The sequence below is a fragment of the Pristiophorus japonicus genome, chromosome 6 (assembly GCF_044704955.1).
Source record: "Pristiophorus japonicus isolate sPriJap1 chromosome 6, sPriJap1.hap1, whole genome shotgun sequence".
Lineage (NCBI taxonomy): Eukaryota > Metazoa > Chordata > Chondrichthyes > Pristiophoridae > Pristiophorus > Pristiophorus japonicus.
This window is the reverse complement of record NC_091982.1, coordinates 201,068,694-201,092,453: the sequence shown is the minus strand read 5'-3', so window position 1 is coordinate 201,092,453 and position 23,760 is coordinate 201,068,694. Positions and strand designations below refer to the sequence as shown.

Below are 23,760 nucleotides of genomic sequence, written 5' to 3'. Positions count from 1 at the left end.
ATGTACCTAAAAAGGTCTGGTGGGTGCGGCAGTGGAACAAATCAAAAAATATATACAAGTTCGTGGTTATTTGCAAAATCCTTAAGAATCTAAGGTCTGAATGCCAAGTGAATCAGTATGGAAGTACAGCTGTTTTATACAGTCACACAGCAATGACAGTGCATTGTGGGTGTAACCATTAGAAAATGCAATGAAGGCCAGCCTCGCCTTAACTTGTATACTTTTTAGAACCTAAATGAGCCTTGTGCACTCCCACAGCACACATCCCCTGAGCCCCCAGCACTGCCCAGTCAGCCATACACAGGCATTGCTTTCCTGACACATTTTCAGTGCTCCCATTCTGCCTCAATCCTTCCGCATCCCTAATGCGCTGCCGGACACATCAGAGCAGAAAATCTCCCCTTATATTTATTTAAACATGGAGTTACACATTTAAAGAGGTAGTGAGTGTTGCCATATTGGAAGTTTTCAGAAGGCTTTGTTTCTGGAACAAGCAGTGAAAATTTCTACCATCTTTTCAAATTAAAGCTTTTATTACATTTTAGTGCCAAACGTACTGGCATACTTGTGATCATGTCATTGCAACCTCCTTTCTGTAAAAGGCAATACCACTCTTTAGAACATGATATAGGAGGTAGGTCAAATAAATGCTCTTTCAGCAGTGAACATCATACTATTATAGTATTACATATTAGTCAATATAATGCTTAAAGGCTATTAATGAAACTTTACTATTACATATTTGACCACCATCAACTTTGTTGGCGCTTTGCAATTTTGTGATTACAAAAAGCCCCAGAATCAGACACAAAAGCCTAAGCAAATTCCTTTTCACTCACCTTGTTCCTTTGGGTTGCAGCTGACTGCTTAACCTTGCAGTTCAGAACCACCTCCCTTTCACAGCTGTCAATTTGCTCTCATAACCTCAAGTTCTTCCTGGAGTTGTAACAATCACTTAACCACAATTCCAATTCTCAGTGTGCTAAGCTTCTCCTCAAAAACATCATTTATTTCTAGCCCACCTCCACAACGTCCTGTCTTTCTCCCAGCAAATACACTTTCAATCTCCAAAATCTGGCAGTACACCATCACTTCATCCAATTTAATTTTAAAAAGCTTGCATTTATATCGCACCTTATCAACTGTTGTGCAATGCACACAATTAATTACTTTTTGGAGCATAGTGAATATTGTGTAGGCATATGTGGCAGCCATTCTGCACGAAGAACACCCCCACAAACCGCAATGAAATAAATTACCAGTTCATTTGTTTTCTTTTGGTGGTACTAATTGAGGAAGGAATGTTGAGCAGGACACTGGGAGAAGGAACCCTTTGACTTCTTTGAATAGAGGGAAGGTGATCTTTAATGTCCACCTCAACCACCAGAACAATCAATCAGGAAGTTGGTTTAATATCTCTTTCCAGGAACGGCATTTCCAACAATACAGCACCTTTTCAGTACTCCACTACAATGTTAGCCTGGATTATGAGTTCAATCCCTAACATGGAGCTTGGATCGACAAGCTTCTGAACCAGAGGCAAGAGCGTTATCAACTCAGCCACGCTGATGCATATTAGCTACTAGAATTTCACTCGCCGCCTTTTCCACCTCCAGAAAATAAATCAGCATCCCTGAAAAACACTTCTTTTCCCTGTAAAACTATTTTAAAAAGATAAACTACTCATCACAAAGTGCACTCTTCTCTACATATGTTATGCAAACATTTTGAATTGAAATTGTTATTCAATTAAAATTCCCACCTTCACTATATTGTTCAGATGCACAGCACAACAATGGAATCTATTCAATTGTACTCAAGTACATTAATACGTATTAAATAAAGTTGAACTTTTTTAGACCATGTTGATTTAGTTTTTTATTAAAGTAAATCAATATTTGCTACCTTTTTTGTTGTCCGATGTAATAAACATTTACTTTCATCGACATAGACAGCACTAAGAAAACTGACCGTTGCAATCACTTTGTTACTTGAGCAAAAACACTGTGTTTATGAAAATCTTAATTAAATCATAATGGACTTTGATTAGTACAAACCAAGTATTCTCAGTTTTAGTACAGACTTTAATTATATAAAGTACTTAAAATATTACTATTACATTATGGTATAAATTGATACAATCGCAAAATAACCTCATTATTCAATAAAATAATCATAATGAACTGAAATAAATTGTGAAAAGAACACAAAGAAAGGGTGTAGATGACATTCAATTTGAACATGTCTTACATTGTAATGTGAAAAGGGCCTCCAGTTACTGTGTTTCCAAAATATTTTGCAGGTCCTATGTGAATCAGGCGTGGAATCTGAAAAGAGAAAATAATGAGTTGATACGTCACTTTGCTCTGGAGAAGACTCTTTCAAGAGTTTAATATACATCCTGAAGTCCCAGAGAGGGATAAATAAGAGCAAGTAAAAATAAATAAAGGCAAGTAAAACTGATTAGGATGCAATGGAAAGTGTGAGCAAACAAAAGTGGCAGATACAGTGAAATTAAAAAAACTCAAGAAATGAGAATACAAACACAAGAGCGAATGTTTCCCCACTGCCCGCAAATGAACCTGCTCAGGTTAAATGTCTGAATTTGTTTTATGCACGTTAATGCATTCTAGACATTGCAGGCAAAATAAGAGAGATGAGGTCTCTTTGTAAAGAAAAGGCCTTCATTGAGAGAATGACTAATCAATTTTAGGTTAAGTATTTACACACGTGTCCATACATACATCTATCCAAAATATATTGGAAGTCTTACATCTAGCGTACACTTCCTGTTTGTCACACCTACATTCTGTTGTTGCACTTTTGATTGTTTTATTGATCAGCTCAAAGTAAAATGGCAGCAAATCAGAACTGGAGAGGTCGACAATGTATAAATCAAAAGCTAGGAAAGTGGCTAAAAATATGACAGTGAGAAACTCCTAAGGACTTATGAAAAGAACCATCCCTGAATGACCAGTCAGGAGGACCTATGATTAAATAATAGCCAAACCAATTGAATGGACAAAAAAAGTCCATATTTTTTCACTAACTGGACTTTCTTATGTACAAAATAAAGTTCAAAATTAAAAGAAACATCAACATTTATATATTTCACAATAATATGATTAAATGTACCCATTCAATTCTTATCTGTATCTTTTTAATTAAAAGCCTCTGTTTTTCCAAAAGCCTGAGCTTGGATTTTATATTTTTCTACAGAGCTGTGACTCTGTGACCCAGCATGCTAAGCACGGCCAGTGATCAGAATGTTCCTGGATGCATCAGCAGCATTTTGCCACCACTACAGCTGGGAAGATAGTTTTCAGGATCTAACAGTATTGTTTTTTTTTAAATGATTTGAAAAAAAAACAAATTGTGTCTTGGTGTATTACAGTATTCCAGTTTGTGTTTTTGAAAATGGAATAAATTGTTGAATTTAAATGGAAGCAAATATGTTATTGACTTTTTTGATGCAATTGCAGGAGAAAAACTCAATGCACAGAAACCAACACAAACCAAAGACCATACAGTTCTCACATAAATTGGGGTAATGTAGTGCTTTGTGAACTAATACTACACGGTTCCCACTGACAATAGCAAGAGGTTACTGATGAACAATGTAGCACAGCTAAGCAGGTACCGGTGAAGTAAATTAATATAGAATAGCTACCATTTAACAAATAATTTGTTTAGAACAATGGCAGACAGCACTGGGGGAGAAATTTGGTCACGTCTCTGTTGGGGTGTTAATCCAGGCGAAGCAGAAATTTTAACACCTTGAAAAAGTTTGCACCTCCCACCCAGAAAATCGAAGAGCTGACAGGGGCGATAAATCAACCGATGCACACCAGAGCTGAGGGATGATAACGAAAGATAGGTCCATACATTTTGCGGATCCATTGCGAATGTGCGGAACTCCGAATCAGATCCCGGGAAAAGCTGAGTCTTAAAGGCGCGGCACAGTAATGCACCCATTAAAGTTTTCAAAATCACTTGTTTTCAACCTGTACTGTTATGTCTGTCTGCCGCTGCAAACTCGGAGACTCACGCACCGTAATCTGTGTAAACATTGCACTGACTGTGACCTCCAAGGGAAGTGCTTCTGCATCCCTTTAAGAAGCCACCAGTTAACGACTCTGCAAGCCTGTACCGACTGTTTTTCCAGACATTTATTGGCAGGCGCTCAATGAGGCACATGCACCGAATTTAGCGACCGGGGCGCAAACGTGCGCATTGCATCAGGAATACATCATAATCGGAGTGATTGTCAGCAGCCAGGCGCTAATGGTTTATGCCCCCGGTGAGCCTCTAATGAATTTCACATCTGGGCGCTAAAAGCTGCACGCCCGGTCGCTAAGCTGTAACGCTCGCATTAACGCCCCCTCTGGCCGCTAACTGAGGCTATAGACAACCGAAAATCCAGCCCATTGAATTAATATATTCATAGAATAGCAGGCACATCAACAATCAATTGATAGTATAGCAGATACCAGTGAATTAATACATTCATAGAGCAGAGAGCACATTAAAAAAAATCAACAAATTAATGGAGGAGTGGGCATTAGAAATTCAATAAATGAATATAGTTCGAAACTGTCTGCCACAAACAAGGGTAAACAACCCCATTTTCATGATTTGCGGCAAAGCGGTGAGCAGAAGTCCCATCCCATGACACTTCTGTCCCTTTTTTCTTTGTTTTTCTGCCCCCTTAAAAAGGGTCCACAGAAGTTCAGGCCTATTGCTTTGAGAAATTATGTTTTTTTGGGGCGGAAAGGCAGACCAGGGCCTGCAGCAGCAGTCACAGTATACAGTTTAAAGAGCATCCAGGGGAGAGACGAAGCGAGGCCTCGACCAAGAGCCCCACTATTTGTTCAAAGCAGCATAGGACAAAAGAGAAACCCAACAAGCATGTTTGAAAACATATTTCAATAGACCTATAAATATAAAATTAAAAGCAGGCACTTAGAATTTTAAAATTGTAGGTTAATAGTTGTTTAACTGAGGAGAAAACATTCCTGAAAAAGCAATATGGCAGGGAAGTGGTGAGAGAAACTTCTCAAATTGACTCCACAATGCCACATGTTAGCCAATTACAAATCATGACAGGTTTCCACAACCAGTTTCCATTATAAATGGGGACACAGGAATTTATAATGGAACAAGTTAATACAAAAATGTGACAACAGGAAGTGGAGTTTTGTAATTAGCATGCACATGTAGATGTAAGATTTTTAATAAAATACTAGTTCATGTCACATGGTGTTGCACACAGGAAGTCAAGATCAAATGTTGTCCAGATAATGTGAGGTTAGAGATAGATAGGGAGTTTGGTGTCATGTCTGCAAAAAGCACTAACATTTTCATAATAAATATTGAAGTTTTCTGATGAGTTCTTCATAAATTTGGTACATTTACAAGGAAAATAAGAAAATGTGGGGAATAATGATCAACTTTTGTCTATATGCTAGTATAGTCATTTTATAACATTTCACATACCTCTGTAACTAGAATCAGAACAGCTCCCACAACTGTCAGAATTTCTCCTGCCAATCGAGCAAAATCTTCAGCAGAAGCATAGGCTTCCTGGAATAAAGAGTCCACAATCAGAACAATCATCTAGATTTGCCTAAGCAGTAATTGTTCACAGCTTATTTATCCTAGTAATATTCAAAGGATGAGTTGTATTTATTCCAAAGTCACTTTGTGTAGCTCATGATTAAAAGTTCCCTTAAAGGAATTTTGAAGGAATTAATTAACAGATGGAGACCAAAAGCAGGAGGAAAAACAATGATAAATAATTTTACATTTAGAAAATTCCATATTTATCAGATCAAAAGTGGACAGACCATACATTTCTCACATAAACTGGGGTAATGTAGTGCTTTGTGAACTAATACTACACGGTTCCCAATGTGTAATTGCTGCATTCAAGTAAAACGCCGGAGGGCGAAGTTCTTCACCTTCGCTAATGTTGGTGGAACAATAAATGAGTAAAAGGGTGGTGAAGTAGAGCTGGAAATAATTTGTGGATTCCTATCTATTTAGCACTACTTTATCATTCGTAATCCCCTCTCCCATTCAAAATCAATGAATGGACACTATCAAGATGAGAGGAAAGAGGCATTTTTTGTCTGTTAAGGTCATTAATAAAGAACTTGCAGTGGATGGTAGAAAAGTGAGTAGATAACTGAGGTCAGATGCAAGTTAGTGAGTTAATTGAAGGGAAAGATTTAGAAATATCAGTGATCAATAAATAGTACATAGTAGTTTTATGTTTAACAACTGAGTATTAGTGGCCATTGCTGGGTTTCTCATACTGAAACAGGAGGAGAGGATGGCTCTAAAGTACAGAGGACAATTTGCAGGAAGTATTACCCCAGATAATGGATCCACTGCAACATGATAGAGAAGCAGTGAATGTGGAGACTCAGGAATGGGCAGGTGGGCAGTTTAAATCTGCCGGGAGACTTACCCGTTGACGTCCCGCTCCATTCCCGCTGACATCAATTTTAACCTGTTATTCAGAGCAGACGGCAAGGACAGCCGTCAGAATCCAGTGGAGTCCTTCTTTAAATATGCAGATCAAGCCCAACTGCTATTTTAACTGCTGGTCTGTGCAGGGAAGCCGCTTTGCCCTGCCTGCTCGATTACCAACTGGAGTTAAAATCAGGGCTAGTAATCCAGACGTGACCTAATAATCATTTTTTATAGTCATTAATATCTTTTTGCTTTTCAAATCCTCCTTATACCTCAAAATTCCATTTGCCTTCTTATCAACTTTAAAAAAAATCTTGTTCACCCACTTTTAAGGATTCTTATACCTACCTGGAATTACATAGAATCTACAGCACAGAAACAGGCCATTTGGCCCAACAGGTCTATGTCGTTGTTAATATTCCGCATGAACCTCCTCCCACTCTAAGTACCTCTTCCCTGCCTCCATATTAAACATAGAAACATAGAAACATAGAAAATAGGTGCAGGAGCAGGCCATTCAGCCCTTCTAGCCTGCACCGCCATTCAATGAGTTCATGGCTGAACATGAAACTTCAGTACCCCCTTCCTGCTTTCTCGCCATAACCCTTGATCCCCCGAGTAGTAAGGACTTCATCTAACTCCCTTTTGAATATATTTAGTGAATTGGCCACAACTACTTTCTGTGGTAGAGAATTCCACAGGTTCACCACTCTCTGGGTGAAGAAGTTTCTCCTCATCTCGGTCCTAAATGGCTTACCCCTTATCCTCAGACTGTGACCCCTGGTTCTGGACTTCCCCAACATTGGGAACATTCTTCCTGCATCTAACCTGTCTAAACCCGTCAGAATTTTAAACGTTTCTATGAGGTCCCCTCTCATTCTTCTGAACTCCAGTGAATACAAGCCCAGTTGATCCAGTCTTTCTTGATAGGTCAGTCCCGCCATCCCGGGAATCAGTCAGGTGAATCTTCGCTGCACTCCATCAATAGCAAGAATGTCCTTCCTCAATTTAGGAGACCACAACTGTACACAATACTCCAGGTGTGGCCTCACCAAGGCCCTGTACAACTGTAGCAACACCTCCCTGCCCCTGTATTCAAATCCCCTCGCTATGAAGGCCAACATGCCATTTGCTTTCTTAACCGCCTGCTGTACCTGCATGCTAACCTTCAATGACTGATGTACCATGACACCCAGGTCTCGTTGCACCTTCCCTTTTCCTAATCTGTCACCATTCAGATAATAGTCTGTCTCTCTGTTTTTACCACCAAAGTGGATAACCTCACATTTATCCACATTATACTTCATCTGCCACGCATTTGCCCACTCACCTAACCTATCCAAGTCACTCTGCAGCCTAATAGCATCCTCCTCGCAGCTCACACTGCCACCCAACTTAGTGTCATCCGCAAATTTGGAGATACTGCATTTAATCCCCTCGTCTAAATCATTAATGTACAATGTAAACAGCTGGGACCCCAGCACAGAACCTTGCGGCACCCCACTAGTCACTGCCTGCCATTCTGAAAAGTACCCATTTACTCCTACTCTTTGCTTCCTGTCTGACAACCAGTTCTCAATCCACGTCAGCACACTACCCCCAATCCCATGTGCTTTAACTTTGCACATTAATCTCTTGTGTGGGACCTTGTCGAAAGCCTTCTGAAAGTCCAAATATACCACATCAACTGGTTCTCCTTTGTCCACTTTACTGGAAACATCCTCAAAAAATTCCAGAAGATTTGTCAAGCATGATTTCCCTTTCACAAATCCATGCTGACTTGGACCTATCATGTCACCATTTTCCAGATGCACTGCTATGACATCCTTAATAATTGATTCCATCATTTTACCCACTACTGAGGTCAGGCTGACCGGTCTATAATTCCCTGTTTTCTCTCTCCCTCCTTTTTTAAAAAGTGGGGTTACATTGGCTACTCTCCACTCCATAGGAACTGATCCAGAGTCAATGGAATGTTGGAAAATGACTGTCAATGCATCCGCTATTTCCAAGGCCACCTCCTTAAGTACTCTGGGATGCAGTTCATCAGGCCCTGGGGATTTATCGGCCTTCAATCCCATCAATTTCCCCAACACAATTTCCCAACTAATAAAGATTTCCCTCAGTTCCCCCTCCTTACTAGACCCTCTGACCCCTTTTATATCCGGAAGGTTGTTTGTATCCTCCTTAGTGAATACCGAACCAAAGCACTTGTTCAATTGGTCTGCTATTTCTTTGTTCCCCGTTATGACTTCCCCTGATTCTGACTGCAGGGGACCTACGTTTGTCTTTACTAACCTTTTTCTCTTTACATACCTATAGAAACTTTTGCAATCCACCTTAATGTTTCCTGCAAGCTTCTTCTCGTACTCCATTTTCCCTGCCCTAATCAAACCCTTTGTCCTCCTCTGCTGAGTTCTAAATTTCTCCCAGTCCCCAGGTTCGCTGCTATTTCTGGCCAATTTGTATGCCACTTCCTTGGCTTTAATACTATCCCTGATTTCCCTAGATAGCCACGGTTGAGCCACCTTCCCTTTTTTATTTTTACGCCAGATAGGAATGTACAATTGTTGTAATTCATCCATGCGGTCTCTAAATGTCTGCCATTGCCCATCCACAGTCAACCCCCTAAGTATCATTCGCCAATCTATCCTAGCCAATTCACGCCTCATACCTTCAAAGTTACCCTTCTTTAAGTTCTGGACCATGGTCTCTGAATTTACTGTTTCATTCTCCATCCTAATGCAGAATTCCACCATATTATGGTCACTCTTCCCCAAGGGGCCTCGCACAATGAGATTGCTAATTAATCCTCTCTCATTACACAACACCCAGTCTAAGATGGCCTCCCCCCTAGTTGGTTCCTCAACATATTGGTCTAGAAAACCATCCCTTATGCACTCCAGGAAATCCTCCTCCACCGTATTGCTTCCAGTTTGGCTAGCCCAATCTATGTGCATATTAAAGTCACCCATTATAACTGCTACACCTTTATTGCATGCACCCCTAATTTCCTGTTTGATGCCCTCCCCAACATCCCTATTACTGTTTGGAGGTCTGTACACAACTCCCACTAACGTTTTTTGCCCTTTGGTGTTCTGCAGCTCTACCCATATAGATTCCACATCATCCAAGCTAATGTCTTTCCTAACTATTGCATTAATCTCCTCTTTAACCAGCAATGCTACCCCACCTCCTTTTCCTTTTATTCTATCCTTCCTGAATGTTGAATACCCCTGAATGTTGAGTTCCCAGCCCTGATCATCCTGGAGCCACATCTCCGTAATCCCAATCACATCATATTTATTAACGCCTATTTGCACAATTAATTCATCCACCTTATTGTGGATACTCCTTGCATTAAGACACAAAGCCTTCAGGCTTGTTTTTTTAACACCCTTTGTCCTTTTAGAATTTTGCTGTACAGTGGCCCTTTTTGTTCTTTGCCTTGGGTTTCTCCGCCCTCCACTTTTCCTCATCTCCTTTCTGTCTTTTGCTTTTGCCTCCTTTTTGTTTCCCTCTGTCTCCCTGCATTGGTTCCCATCCCCCTGCCATATTAGTTTAAATCCTCCCCAACAGCACTAGCAAACACTCCCCCTAGGACATTGGTTCCGGTCCTGCCCAGGTGCAGACCGTCCGGTTTGTACTGGTCCCACCTCCCCCAGAACTGGTTCCAATGCCCCAGGAATTTGAATCCCTCCCTGCTGCACCACTGCTCAAGCCACGTATTCATCTGTGTTATCCTGCGATTCCTACTCTGACTATCACGTGGCACTGGTAGCAATCCCGAGATTACTATTTTTGAGGTCCTACTTTTTAATTTAGCTCCTAGCTCCTTAAATTCGTTTCGTAGGACCTCATCCCTTTTTTTTACCTGTGTCGTTGGTACCAATGTGCACCATGACAACTGGCTGTTCTCCCTCCCATTTCAGAATATCCTGCACCCGCTCCGAGACATCCTTGACCCTTGCACCAGGGAGGCAACATACCATCCTGGAGTCTCGGTCGCGGCCGCAGAAAAGCCTATCTATTCCCCTCACCATTGAATCCCCTATCACTATTGCTGTCCCACTCTTTTTCTTGCCCTCCTGTGCAGCAGAGCCAGCCACGGTGCCATGAACTTGGCTGCTGCTGCCCTCCCCTGATGAGTCATCCCCCTCAACAGTACTCAAAACAGTGTATCTGTTTTGCAGGGGGATGACCACAGGGGACCCCTGCACTACCTTCCTTGCACTACTCTTCCTGCTGGTCTTCCATTCCCTAGCTGGCTGTGGACCCTTTCCCTGCGGTAAGACCAACTCACTACACGTGATACTCACGTCATTCTCAGCATCGTGGATGCTCCAGAGTGAATCCACCCTCAGCTCCAACTCCGCAACGCGGACAGTCAGGAGCTGGAGGTGGATACACTTCCTGCACACGTAGTCGTCAGGGACACCGGAAGTGTCCCTGAGTTCCCACATGGTACAGGAGGAGCATAACACCCGACCGAGCTCTCCTGCCATGACTTAACCCTTAGATACACTTAAATTGGCAACAACAATGTTAAAAGTTACTGACTAATATAAGAAGAAAAAGAAAAACTACTCACCAATCACCAGCCAATCACTTACCCCCTAGGCTGTGATGTCACCTTTGTTTCTTTCTTTGCCTTCTCCCTGTAGCTGCACCGGTACGCCTCTCGCCGACCCCGGACTCGCGCTGCTCCGAGCTCCCGCCTCCTCGACTGACTGCTCGAACTGCTCGACTCCCGCTGGCCTTTATAGGCCTCTCGCCGACCCCGGACTCGCGCTGCTCCGAGCTCCCGCCTCCTCGACTGACTGCTCGAACTGCTCGACTCCCGCTGGCCTTTATAGGCCTCTCGCCGACCCCGGACTCGCGCTGCTCCGAGCTCCCGCCTCCTCTATTACCTTTTCTCTCATGTATGCATCATGTCTTCCCTTAAATATGTCAATGCTATCTCCTTCAACCACTCCACGTGGCAGTGTGTTCCAGATTCTCACTACTCTATGTGAAGACATTTCTCCTAAATTCTTGATTTGATCTGTTAGTGACGATCTTATACTTTCATCCCCTTGTTCTGGATTCATCCACCAGTGGAAGCAGTTTCTCCATATCCATCCTATTGAAACCCTTCATGATTTGAAATACCTCATGTCTCTTCTTAATCTTTCCTCATCCAAGAAAATAGCCTAAAGCCTGCTCAACCTTTCCTGATCATTGCATCCTCTCAATTCTCATAACAGCCTTGTAATTTTTTTCTGCACCTTCTCCAGGCCAGAAATGTGCATATTACTTAAAGTGTGGTCTAACCAAGGTTCTATATAAATATAACACTACCTTCCCGCTTTTATAGTCTATTCCTCTAGAAATGAACCTCAGTATTTTGTTTGTATTCTTCATGGCGTTATCAACTTGAGTTGCTTCTTTTAGCAAATTATATATCTATATTCCCATATCTCTTTGCTCCTTTACCTCATCTAGTTTTTCACCTTCGCTTTATGGAATTTTATTTGCCATTTATTTGCAAGTCATTTACGTCTTTCCGTATTTTGATGCAGTCTTCCACATTATTAGCTATACCCCCCAATTTGGTATCTATTGTGTTCCTAACACAGATGAGACTGCACACAGAGGGGTAATAGTAATAGTGACCTCAATCTTATTAAGACACTCCAGAGTGAGGAACGGACCTTAAGGGCCGGCTTATATACAGTGCTCCCAAGGCATGCTGGGATCCCTTGGGACTTCAGGGAATGCACTCCCTGGTGGCGGAACATGAGAGTGCATGTTTTACAGATACACAACATCACTCCTCCGCAAAGTCAAAGTGGAAACTATTTACAAGGTGAGGCGGTCGGGAGCCTTTCTTTTCCTGGTGGACCGCCTCGGTACAAATGTCTGTTCTGGTGTGTTGGCTGTGCCCTCGCTAGGCTAGCGTGTTGTTGGCCCTGCAGGGCTGCTAAGTGAGCCTGGCCTTGCTGGGCTGTTGGGCGTGATGGGTTTGATTTCCTGGTCCGGGGTGGTGTCGTTGATCCTTTGGGTTTGTGTTGTGGGCTCGAAAAAGGTGGTGTCTGCTGTGGGTTGTTCAGGGCAGTCTGTGAACTGCAGCCTCGTTTGGTCCAGGTGCTTTCTGCAAATTTGTCCATTGTCTAGTTTGACTACAAACACCCTATTCCCTTCTTTAGCTATCACCGTGTCCGCGATCCACTTGGGACCATGTCCATTGTTTAGCACAGACACAGGGTCATTCAGATCAATTTCCCGTGACACAGTGGCACGACCATTGTTCACATTTTGTTGCTGCCGCCTGCTCTTTACCTGATCATGCAGGTTGGGGTGAACCAGTGAGAGTCTGGTTTTAAGTGTCCTTTTCATGAGTAGCTCAGCTGGGGGCACCCCTGTGAGCGAGTGGTGTATCGGGCGGTAGCTGAGCAGTACTCGGGACAGGCGGGTTTGGAGTGAGCCTTCTGTGACTCGTTTGAGACTCTGTTTGATTGTTTGTACTGCCCGCTCTGCCTGCCCATTGGAGGCTGGTTTAAACGGGGCCGAGGTGACATGTATGATCCCATTGCGGGTCATGAATTCTTTAAATTTGGCACTGGTGAAACATGGCCCGTTGTCACTGACCAGTGTGTCAGGCAGGCCGTGGGTGGCAAACATGGCCCTCAGGCTTTCAATGGTCGCGGTGGCGGTGCTTCCCGACATTATTTCACCTTCAATCCATTTTGAAAAAGCATCCACCACCACCAGGAAAATTTTACCGAGAAACGGGCCCGCATAGTCAACATGGATCCTCGACCATGGTCTGGAGGGCCAGGACCACAAACTTAGTGGTGCCTCTCTGGGCGCGTTACTCAACTGAGCACACATGCTGCATTGCTGTACACAGGACTCTAAGTCAGAGTCGATACCAGGCCACCACACGTGGGATCTGGCTATCGCTTTCATCATTACTATACCCGGGTGCGTGATGTGGGGATGTGAGATGAACGTTTCCCTGTCCTTTTTGGATAGCACTACACGGTTACCCCACAACAGGCAGTCTGCCTGAATGGACAGCTCGTCCTTTCGCCGCTGGAACGGCTTGATTGGCTCTTGCATTTCAACGGGGATGCTGGCCCAGCTCCCATGCAGTACACAGTTTTTTTACTAGGGACAGCAGAGGATCTTGGCTGGTCCAAGTCCTAATCTGGTGGGCCATGACAGGTGATTTATCATTTTCAAACGCTTCCATGACCATCAACAAGTCTGCGGGCTGCGCCACCATCAACAAGTTTGCAGGCTGCGCCATTTCCACCCCCATAGTGGGCAATGGTGGCCGACTGAGAGCATCCGCACAGTTCTCAGTGCCTGGCCTGTGGCGGATGGTATAGTTATACACTGATAGCGCGAGTGCCCACCTTTGTATGCGGGCTGAGGCATTAGTATTTATCCCCTTGTTTTCAGCGAACAGGGATATGATCGGTTGTGATCGGTTTCCAGCTCAAATTTGAGGCCAAACAGGTACTGATGCATTTTCTTTATCCCGAACACACACGCTCATGCCTCTTTCTCAATCATGCTGTAGGCCCGTGACTAATATGTCGTCCTGAAAAATCACCGTGCGTGGTACCGACTTGAGTAGGCTCTCCATGGTTCTCTGGAAGATCACTGCAGCCGACTGAATTCCAAACGGGCATCTGTTGTAGATGAACAGTCCCTTGTGCGTGTTGATGCAGGTGAGGTCCTTCAAAGGCTCCTCCAGCTCCTGTGTCATGTAGGTCGAAGTCAGGTCGAGCTTGATGAACGTCTTGCCTACTGCCAGCGTCGCAAATAGGTCGTCTGCCTTCGGTAGTGGGTATTGGTCCTGTTGCGAGAAACGATTAATAGTTACTTTATAATCGCCGCAAGTCCTGACCGTGCCATCACTTTTGAGTACTGGAACAATCAGGCTGGCCCACTCATTGAATTCCACTGGGGAGATGATGCCCTCGCATTGCAGCCTGGCCAGCTTGATTTCCACTCTCTCCTTCATTATGTGAGGTACCGCTCGTGCCTTGTGGTGAATGAGTCGTGCCTCTGGGACCAAGTGGATCCGCACCTTCGCCCCGGAAAAGTTTCCAATGCCTGGCTCAAAAAGGGAAGGAAATTTGTTCAGAACCTGGGTACATGAGGCCTCATCGACATATGATAGCGCTCGGATGTCATCCCAGTTCCAGCGGATTTTGCCCAGCCAGCTTCTTCCAAGCAATGTGGGGCCATCGCCCGGGACAATCCAGAGTGGCAGTTCGGCACCGTGCCCTTGTAGGTGACCTTGACCATGGCGCTGCCCAGGTCAGCGATAAGCTCTTTGGTGTACATTCTCAGTTTCGTGTGGATGGGGCTCAGCGCTGGTCTGAGTGCCTTGTTGCACCACAGTCTCTCAAACATCTTTTTACTCATGATGGATTGGCTAGCACCAGTGTCCAGCCCATGGCTACGGGTAAGCCATTCAATTTTCCATTTAGCATTATAGGTGGACATTTCGTCAAAAATGTGTGCACCCCGTGTACTTCTGCATCTGTCTCCTCTCTTTGAGGCTCGAAATTGCTTTGATCCACCATGGACTGATCTTCTCTCTGCCACGTGGTGGTTAGCAGGTTTTGCAGAGCTTACAGCTCATCTGCAAGCTCGTTGGAGGTGCCCCATTGTTCCACAGCTCTTGCAAACATACCCTTTGAAGCAGCATGAATAGGCTGAATGGGAGCCTCCACAACGCCAAGAAGGTGTGAATTGCCTTGCATTCATCCTTTGTTGCGGACTCTGAGTCATCTGGGTCTCCTGAGGCCTGCTGGCAGTTGCAGACTCGTGGTTTCTGCCCTGTACATTTCTGCTTGCAAACACAGTTCCAGTTAATTTATGAACATTGCTAGCACTTGTATGCTGAGAGATTTGTTTGGTGTTATCACTGGTGGACATAAACGCCTGTGCTATCGTAATGGCCTTACTGAGGGTCGGTGTCTCTGCAGTCAAAAGTTTTCATAGGATGGTCTCGTGGCCAATGCCCAGTACAAAAAAGTCTCTGAGCATTGCTCCAGGTAGCCATCAAACTCACATTGTCCTGCAAGTCACCGTAGCTCGGCGACGTAGCTCACCACTTCCTGATCTTCAGATCGCTGGCACGTGTAGAACTGATACCTCGCCATCAGCACGGTCTCCCTTGGGTTAAGATGCTCCTGAACCAGTGTACACTGCTTCTCATACGACTTATCTGTGGGTTTCACTGGAGCCAGAAGATTCTTCATGAGGCTGTAGGTCGGTGCCTCGCAGACCGTAAGGAGGACCACTCTCCTTTTTGCAACACTCCTTTTCCGTCCAACTTGTTGGCTACAAAGTACTGGTCTAACCGTTCGACATGGACTTCCCAGTCCTCACCCTACGAGAACTTCTCCAGGATTCCCACAGTTTGCTGCATCTTTGCGTTGGATTCATATACTCATCGCCAGTTATTGTGTTCCTAACACAGATGAGACTGCACACAGGGAGGTTATAGTTACAGTGACCTCAGTCTTTATTAAGATACTCCAGAGAGAGGAACAGGCCTTAGGGGCTGGCTTATATAGAGTGCTCCCAAGGGATGCTGGGGTCCCTTGGGACTTCTGTGGATGCGCTCCCTGGTAGCGGAACATGGGAGTGCATGCTTTATAGATACACAGCAGTATCATTTTCAAATTTCCACACCATGGCCACGAAATTCCGTTCGGTCGTGGAAACCCTCGCGAGGCAGGACTACCGGCGCCCGGCACAGATGTCCCACCCTGTGACCTAAATTGGGGTCACCGCCCCTGACAGGAAGTGGAGCGCAATGTCGGGTGTTCCACTTCCTCTCGGGGCGGGCTCAGGAAGCGCTAAGTGCATGCAATGTGGAGCGTTCCATGGGCCCTCCCCTTCCGTTAAATGGGAGGGATGCTGCAAGCTCCGCACAGCTCTTGATGGGCCTCCACTAGGCCACCGGGAATGTGGGGTGCTATGGCTGCAGCCTGGCACCAAAATGGAGCATCAACAGGGGGCTCGGCCAGGGATCGGCAGGAAGATTGACAGGTGGGTGGGGGAGTCGGCCGGGGATCAGCAGGGTTGGGACAGAGGTTCGGGGCCAGCCACCGGAGGATTGTGGCTGGCCTCAGTATCATCGGTGGGGTTGGCGGGGGGAGGGGGGGAGGCCTCATGGTGGGGATCAGAGGCCTTGGAAGGCAATCGGAGGCCTCGTGAGGGGTTCTCCAATGGCGGGGGGTGGGTTAGGTAGGGACCCTCTATCCAGGAGGTAGCTATAAACCCACTTATCTCCTGGATGCAGCATTTGCTGCCTTAGTTTAACTGTCGAGTTTCATGAATTGTGTGAAACCCGTCCACAAGCAGTTAAATTCAAAATGGAGGTGAAAAAAAGAGGCTTCCTGTCTCATTATAATATTTAAATTGACGTACTGACCCTGGGAGCAGGTTGGTCGGCCATCCCCGTCACGCCCCCCGTTAAAACCGGAAGTGGGCGGGTTTGGAGGCGGAATGAAGTTGGGAATGAACTGCCCCCACGCCCTAAACACACCCGTTATTTTTAGAGGAAAATTCGAGCCATAGATTCTTCTGCTCCTCCACTGCATTGAGAAATTTTCAGTGAGCGGCAAAGCAAAGGCTTTCGTAAGCGTCCCACAAAGTTCTTATCATCTCTGTGGCGAGAAGTTCAACTTTTCCAATGTGCAGTTCATGGGGAATCCCTAACACGAGCTGCTGTGATGTCAACAAGTTGTCTAAGCAGCCAATCACAATGCAGAATGTTCACAGACCAAGAACCAGGAAGTGAGTAAGCCCCTTTGATTCTAACTTTTAAAAAATGTTATAGAGAGCAAAACAAAGATTGAGGCTCTCACATGGGGAAAAGGTAAACCTGAAATCAACATTTTTTTTTAGCTAATTTTTTTTAGTTTCTTAAAAATTTTAATTTTTATTAAAATGGATAAATTTGACACTCCACAAAATTAAAATGAGTTTTTCAGGGCCATAACATTTGTTTACCATTCAATACGCAGTTAAAACCCCAGTTACACCTAATCCAAAAGGTTCTAACTTTTAATGGGATATTTAATAGCGATATTACTGCGAAAGAGCCAAACTTCTTTTCAGTTTCCCTGATTTGAGAGATTACACGGATTGCCGGCTATGGGTGGCGGGTTGTGGGCACAGCGCAGCCAGTGTCTGAGCAGTGAATGACTGACTGCAACTTCAGAATTTCCATGTTAGGATGCGCAAGTGCTGCCCTGACATTGTAGTCAGTTTCAAAGGGGCAATAACAGCGAATGCTGTTCATTCACTGTTACCACCCACTGTAAATTCCGCGCCATTAATTATATTTATATTCTTGCATTACAGTTTTCTTTGTATTACATGCATCTGCTACATATCTGTTCACTCCTCTAGCCTGTTCGTGTTCTCCTGTATTCTCCTACATTCTTCTTGGCAGATTGCTTCTCCTCCTAATTTTTCTTCACCAGCAAACTATGATATCTACTCCTTTTTATCCAAGTTCCGATCATTTACACCAATCTCAGAGTACCCCATGAACCACAGCATGCCAGTCTCAGAAACACGTATTGACCGCAATCCTTTGGTGTCTATCTTACAGTCATCTTTCTATCCATCCTCCTTATGCCATGGGTCCTAATTTTCTCAACCAAATTCTTATGTGGCACTTTATCAGATATTTTCTGAAGTCCATGTGAATTTCACCTCCATTTATACTTACCATTATTGTCTCAAAAATGCTATCACATTAGTCAAAATGATACAGCCTTCCCAAATCCATGTTGACTATCTCCAATCAATCCATGCCCTTTTATGTATTAATTTATTTTATCTCTAATTATGGCCTCTGGTAATAATCCTATTACTAACATGATCAATAGTTGCTGATTTATCCCTTTGCCTCTGTTGCTCCATTCCTTTGGCTCAGCTCCTATCTCTAATTAATTTTGAAAAATCACAATTAGTCCCTCCACTATTTTCTCACGAACCTCCTTCATTATTCCATCTGTCCTGTTCACATCTATTTTCAGTGCCCTCAGCCTCTCAAGAGCCATCATGCTGTGCATAATGTAATTTGCATAACCTTGCTATTTTCACTTTTAAGGCTTTCCTTGATTCTTCTGGTAACATTTCTCTGTGTCTATCAGACTTTTTGCATATATCGTTCAGACCTATAACTTTTCATCACATTCTGTGTTACTACTTGTCTGTATTCCGGCCTTACCATTGTACTCTTTGTTAAGTTGTCTAACTCTTTCTTCACTTCCATTAAGTCCACATATTCATTGCCATGGTGATTTGCCTCCTCTATTACAGGGAGCCAACCTCTCCCACCAAAACTCTCATTGCGATACTACAGTAAAGAGTCCATGAGAACTTGCAGTACACCATTGCCAAAAATGACAATTTTTCTGTTGGCTTTGGCCTGTTCTCCAGTAAAACATTTCCTAGATAGATTATTGAATGTTTTGACATTTATACTGATTAAATGCCTTGTTAGCTGCTTGAGAAGTATCAAGAGGATCATTATAGGAGATGCATAGTAATTTTGTCCTTTTTACCTAGAATGACATTCTTGGGAAGTGCATGTTTTCCAAATGTGCATTACTGTGATTTTGTTAGTGGTTTGTTTATTTTAACAATTAAACCAACATTTGCCTATTTTTATTTAAAAAAACAGGATTTTCAGCTCGACGTATGCACAACATGACAGCCAGAAAAATTACTGCTGGGGGTTTGCACTGATGTGCTCCCTACCTACCGCAAGTTCAGGACAGATTATAAAAGATTACTAAAGTTTTCAAAAATACAATGTTAACATCTTAAAAAAAACCGACAACAGTATCCCAGTAAATATTTTAAAACAGAAGATGGAAAATCAAACAGCTGAGTGCAGTGCAGCATAGTAGAGATAACATAGACAGAGGGGTACATAATGGTCCAAAACTTACAATGGCTATGACAGGGTACTCTCACACCGCCTTTGAAATTGACCGCAAGTTTGGGATTTCCACATGTGCTTGCGCTAAATCCTAAACTTGCGATCTGTCAAGAAAAATAAAGAATAAGGAAGAAAGTGAAAATTAATAAATGAGAAAAGTAAAGAAACACCAAGAAATAAAGGGATAGATTTTGACTTTGTGTGACAGTATAAAATGGGTGATAGTGAATCAGCAGTCCATTTTCCATCTGTCCCAATTTCTATTTCGGGAGAGATGTAAAATGGGCTGCCGATTCGCTATCACCTATTTTATACTTGCGCAGTCAACATCTACCCCAAAGAGACAGTGAGAGAAACAATAAAGGCTAAATGAAAAGGGAGAAAAATAATGTGAGAGATGGACTGTGGAGGAACATTTGGCTGGAATAACCTCCGACTGACCGATCACAGACTCCAGAGCAGCAGCACTGGATAAATTCTTTGCCCAGATAGAGGCAATTGAAAAAGAAAGCAGAGAAGTTGGAAACATTAGTTGGAATTGGAAATCTTAAATGAGCAGGATTTACAAATGTTATTTTAGGACCTTAGTCAGAAATGAAAAATCTAATTCTTCTATTCTACTGGTGAAATATCTTAGCAATAATTTAATAAAATTATGTTCTCAGAAGGGACCTTCACCAATCTGAGGCACAATTTTGTAAAATAAACGCTCTTGTCAACTAGATTTTGCAAGGTCTTCAAGTATCCCAGCTACTAACAATATAAATGTTATTTTGCGTTGATAGCTCTGATCTCTGAATTGTAGAGTATATAATTGAACTGTAACTATGTAGTCTAGTACAATTGGTATCCCAACTGTGCTATTCTAGTAATTGGGCTCTTTAATTGTATTCATGGTGAAAGTTAAGAAACTGTCATTTATACACAGCTGTGCACATAATGCATCCTAATATTTGCCCTTACGTTCAGTGGTTTCGGAATCATAATGGTGATGTTGTCCCCATCAGGACCAGCTGGTGCAAGAGGACGGTACACACAGCAAACGGTAAAAATGATTGTGTACAAAAAGTAAAGTGCAGTCCACAGCAAGAAATACTTGAAGCCATAATTAGTCCACTTATGATGAAGCACTTCTTTCACTGGAGTAATCTTTAATAGTTTCCGGGCCTTTAAGAAGAACAAAAAAGTTACTGTTACCACTTGCAGTTTTACAAAGCTTGTTTTGCTATGGCTTGGTTGGCTTCATATTGTACACCTTAAATATCAAAATATACAACAACAAACTTGCATTTATATACCCCTTGAATGTAGAAAAACATTCCAAGGTGCTTCACAAAGCAGAGAAACAAACACCGAACATAAGTGGAGCAGTTATGAGAGGGATAGGATGTAGTTGGAGGTAACATAGGTAGGATGAGGTTAGGCAGTGGAGGGATTTGTAGATGAGATTAAGGATATTGATACACTGGGAATAGGAAGCCAGAGTTGGTCAGCAGGGATTGGAATGATGGGCAAATGAGACAGATAGGATGCTGGTAACACATTTTAAATGAGTTGAAATTTGTGGAGAGTGAAGCTTGGGAGGCCAGCAAGAAGAACAAATCAAGTCTGGAGGTGATGAAGAGATGTGATTTGGTGGTGCTAAGAATGAGTATGGGGCAGAGACCGTCAATGTTGTGGAGATGGAAGCAATCATTCTTGGTGGTTGTTAGGATATGGGACTTGGACCCAAAGGTAAAAGGAGAGTTTACTGATTTATTGCACTGCTGAGTTACTCAGTTTCATTCGGATTTTACAATTCAGGTTTTAAAAATGACATTTTACACTGCAAGTACTTTCACAGTTTAGACACATAGTTGGGTGCAGTGGCATGATGGGAATTGCACTGACATCACATCAGTAATTGCCTTTCATACTACCAATTTATTATTTAAAATTTAAAAAAAAACTAAGATAAAGTCGCATTGTAAAAGTTTGCACATGCAGTATATGTGCTGTAGCACAAACTTGCCTAAGCAGCCAACATGATGGCACTGCAGCTGAATTTTTGGAGCAGACTTCAGAGCAAACTGTTGTTCCACTGTTCCAGGCTGAAACTGTTCCATAATTAAGAATCCTAATGAGAAACTCAGCTTTAAGGTTTATTGCTTCCGCAACTGGATAATGTCCTCACAAAATTTAGGAACATAGGAAAATACAGGAACAGGAAAGATTGCAGTCCAACTGGCTTGTCCCAAAAACTAATACCCCTCAATTGCCCACTCTCTCAACTCTTCCCCTAGATTTTTCCAGACTATCCACCTCCATCATCTTCCTGGGCAGTCCAATCCATATTTTCATCACCCTCTGTGTATCGTTAAATGTAAACTGTCTGTGCACCTTCACGAACCTTGAATTTTTAAAATTATATTTTCCCTCAGCTTTCTCTTCTGTTGAGTAAACAATCCCATGCTCCAACCTCTTCCCATAGCTAAGATGCCTTAAATTAGGTATCAGTTTGGTTGCCCTTTTCTGTACTTTGCACAGTAATCCAGGTGTGGCCATGCCAGTGATTTGTACAGACTCATTATTAACTCTTGGAATTTGCGTTCTATCCCTCTGGCTATAGATACCAAGCTCCGGTTAGTTTTCCTGTTGGTCTAACAATACCTTGAGATTCCTCTTCTGCATTATGCACTGTGGCCTAGAACCAATTCGTTTATACTCCTAGGCCTAGAGGGAGCAGTTACACACTGTATGTACCTGATCATGAGGGCACTGGGACAATGTAAACGTCGTGCTGGCAGCTCATTATAATGTGCCACGTGTGCAGCCAGCACTACCCTCGTTGCTTATTGGCTGCGGGCCCATTTGGCAGGATGGGAAAATGGGCTTCACACTTAAAGGCAGCCAGCGCCTCTTAACAGAGAAATGCATTGTAGCTGCAGCCAGCAGGGAAACTTTGGAAAGTGAAAAATGGCAGCAGCGTTGGAGGCCCTGGACCAGGTGGTGGACATGAGGAGGGAGATCCTGTTCCACCTGGGGTGGCAGAAAGCACTCCAGGCAACATCTCTGAAGTCAGTGGGAAAAGGTTGCTCAGGAAGTCAATACCAGGATCTTAGCTTCAAGGATATGACTTCAATTCTGGAAAAAGTTTAATGACCTCACCAGAGTTGTCAAGCTAAGAATCTTACCACTCACTTCAACAACTCTCTCCTCAAATATACACCAGCTGCAGCCTCACTACTCACAACACTCCCTTTGTTCTCTTCACATTCCTATAATCACTGCACCACACCTCTCTCTACCACCTCCTCCGAGTTACACACTCGGCAACTCCTACTCTCATTACTATTGCAGTCCTCACTTTCCTGCACCTCACATCTTACACACAGCATAAGCACTATTCTACCATGGCAATCACATTCTCAAAACAACTCAGAAGGCTGTTAGTAACACATTCCAGTCTTTCTTGCAGGAGCAGGTCATGCACATGAGGTAGGTGGTGGTGATCGGAGGAAGCAAAACCCGCCTGTACACCTTTTCCCCATTGAAACAAGGCATTGTTGGCCATCATAGGCAGGGGAAGGGTCATTGCCCTGGTGAGCGGCGATGCTGCAGGAGATGTCACACAGGGTTTCTGCACACCATATCCTCTTTTTCCCTTCTTACTCCTATCTCACCCTACACACTTTGCACGACAAACTGCAGCTGCTTTTAACAGCCACTCATCTCTCTCTGCTCTCCCTTCACACTCAAAGTTGACCTTTGTTAAGGCACCTGTGCTTCAGGAAGAAGACGATAGTAATCACCAGCTTAGAGACTGGCACCATGTGTACTTTAGAGGTAGGCTAGAAGCGATGTGTTCAACACAAGTGTGCAGGAGCTCGGGAAGGGGGATAGGATGGCACAAGTGGCAGCTTGCCAGAGGGTGAGATCACAGGCTTGCTCTGCAGCAGTGGACTTACATTCAGACTTCAACGGTCCAGGCTACTGAAGAAGGCTGCTGGGCATATATCAGGCAATGATAGGTGCACAGGGTAGCCTGCCAGCGAGCTTGCGCTCAATGGCTCAGAGCATGGAGGTGTCCAGCTCCCTTATACCAGGGCTTTGTGCAGAGATGGAGACCATTTTGTCCAACATGGAGTGAGTAGTCAGCTTCATGAACACGACAGTGGCATCCACTATGGTGGAGCCTCTGTTGACAGCTTCCATGGCAGATTTTAGAGAAACTTAGACTGCTGCCATCTTGGCTCAGGGGTGAAGTGCCGGGCGAGGGGGGGGGGAGTATTGACAGGGCTTTCAGAGAATCACGTAACTCCTGCACT

The 23,760-nt window shown here is 43.7% G+C and overlaps 1 protein-coding gene and 1 long non-coding RNA gene across 2 annotated transcripts in view; one reads left to right on the top strand and one right to left on the bottom strand.

Annotated features, from left to right (window-relative positions):
• Positions 1-3,317, top strand: part of LOC139265350 (uncharacterized) — a 28,147-nt gene extending 24,830 nt beyond the window's left edge. Inside the window, exons 2-3 of the long non-coding RNA XR_011593538.1 lie at positions 2,303-2,449; positions 3,220-3,317. This is a non-coding gene — a long non-coding RNA (uncharacterized lncRNA). The remainder of the gene's footprint in view (positions 1-2,302; positions 2,450-3,219) is intronic.
• LOC139265349 (transient receptor potential cation channel subfamily V member 5-like) overlaps positions 1-23,760 on the bottom strand; it is a 176,795-nt gene that overhangs the window by 18,711 nt on the left and 134,324 nt on the right. The window contains exons 8-10 of the mRNA XM_070882323.1: positions 20,417-20,620; positions 5,497-5,583; positions 2,251-2,327 (exon numbers count right to left, since the gene is read on the bottom strand). Coding sequence (XP_070738424.1) covers positions 2,251-2,327; positions 5,497-5,583; positions 20,417-20,620 — 368 coding nt within the window. The remainder of the gene's footprint in view (positions 1-2,250; positions 2,328-5,496; positions 5,584-20,416; positions 20,621-23,760) is intronic.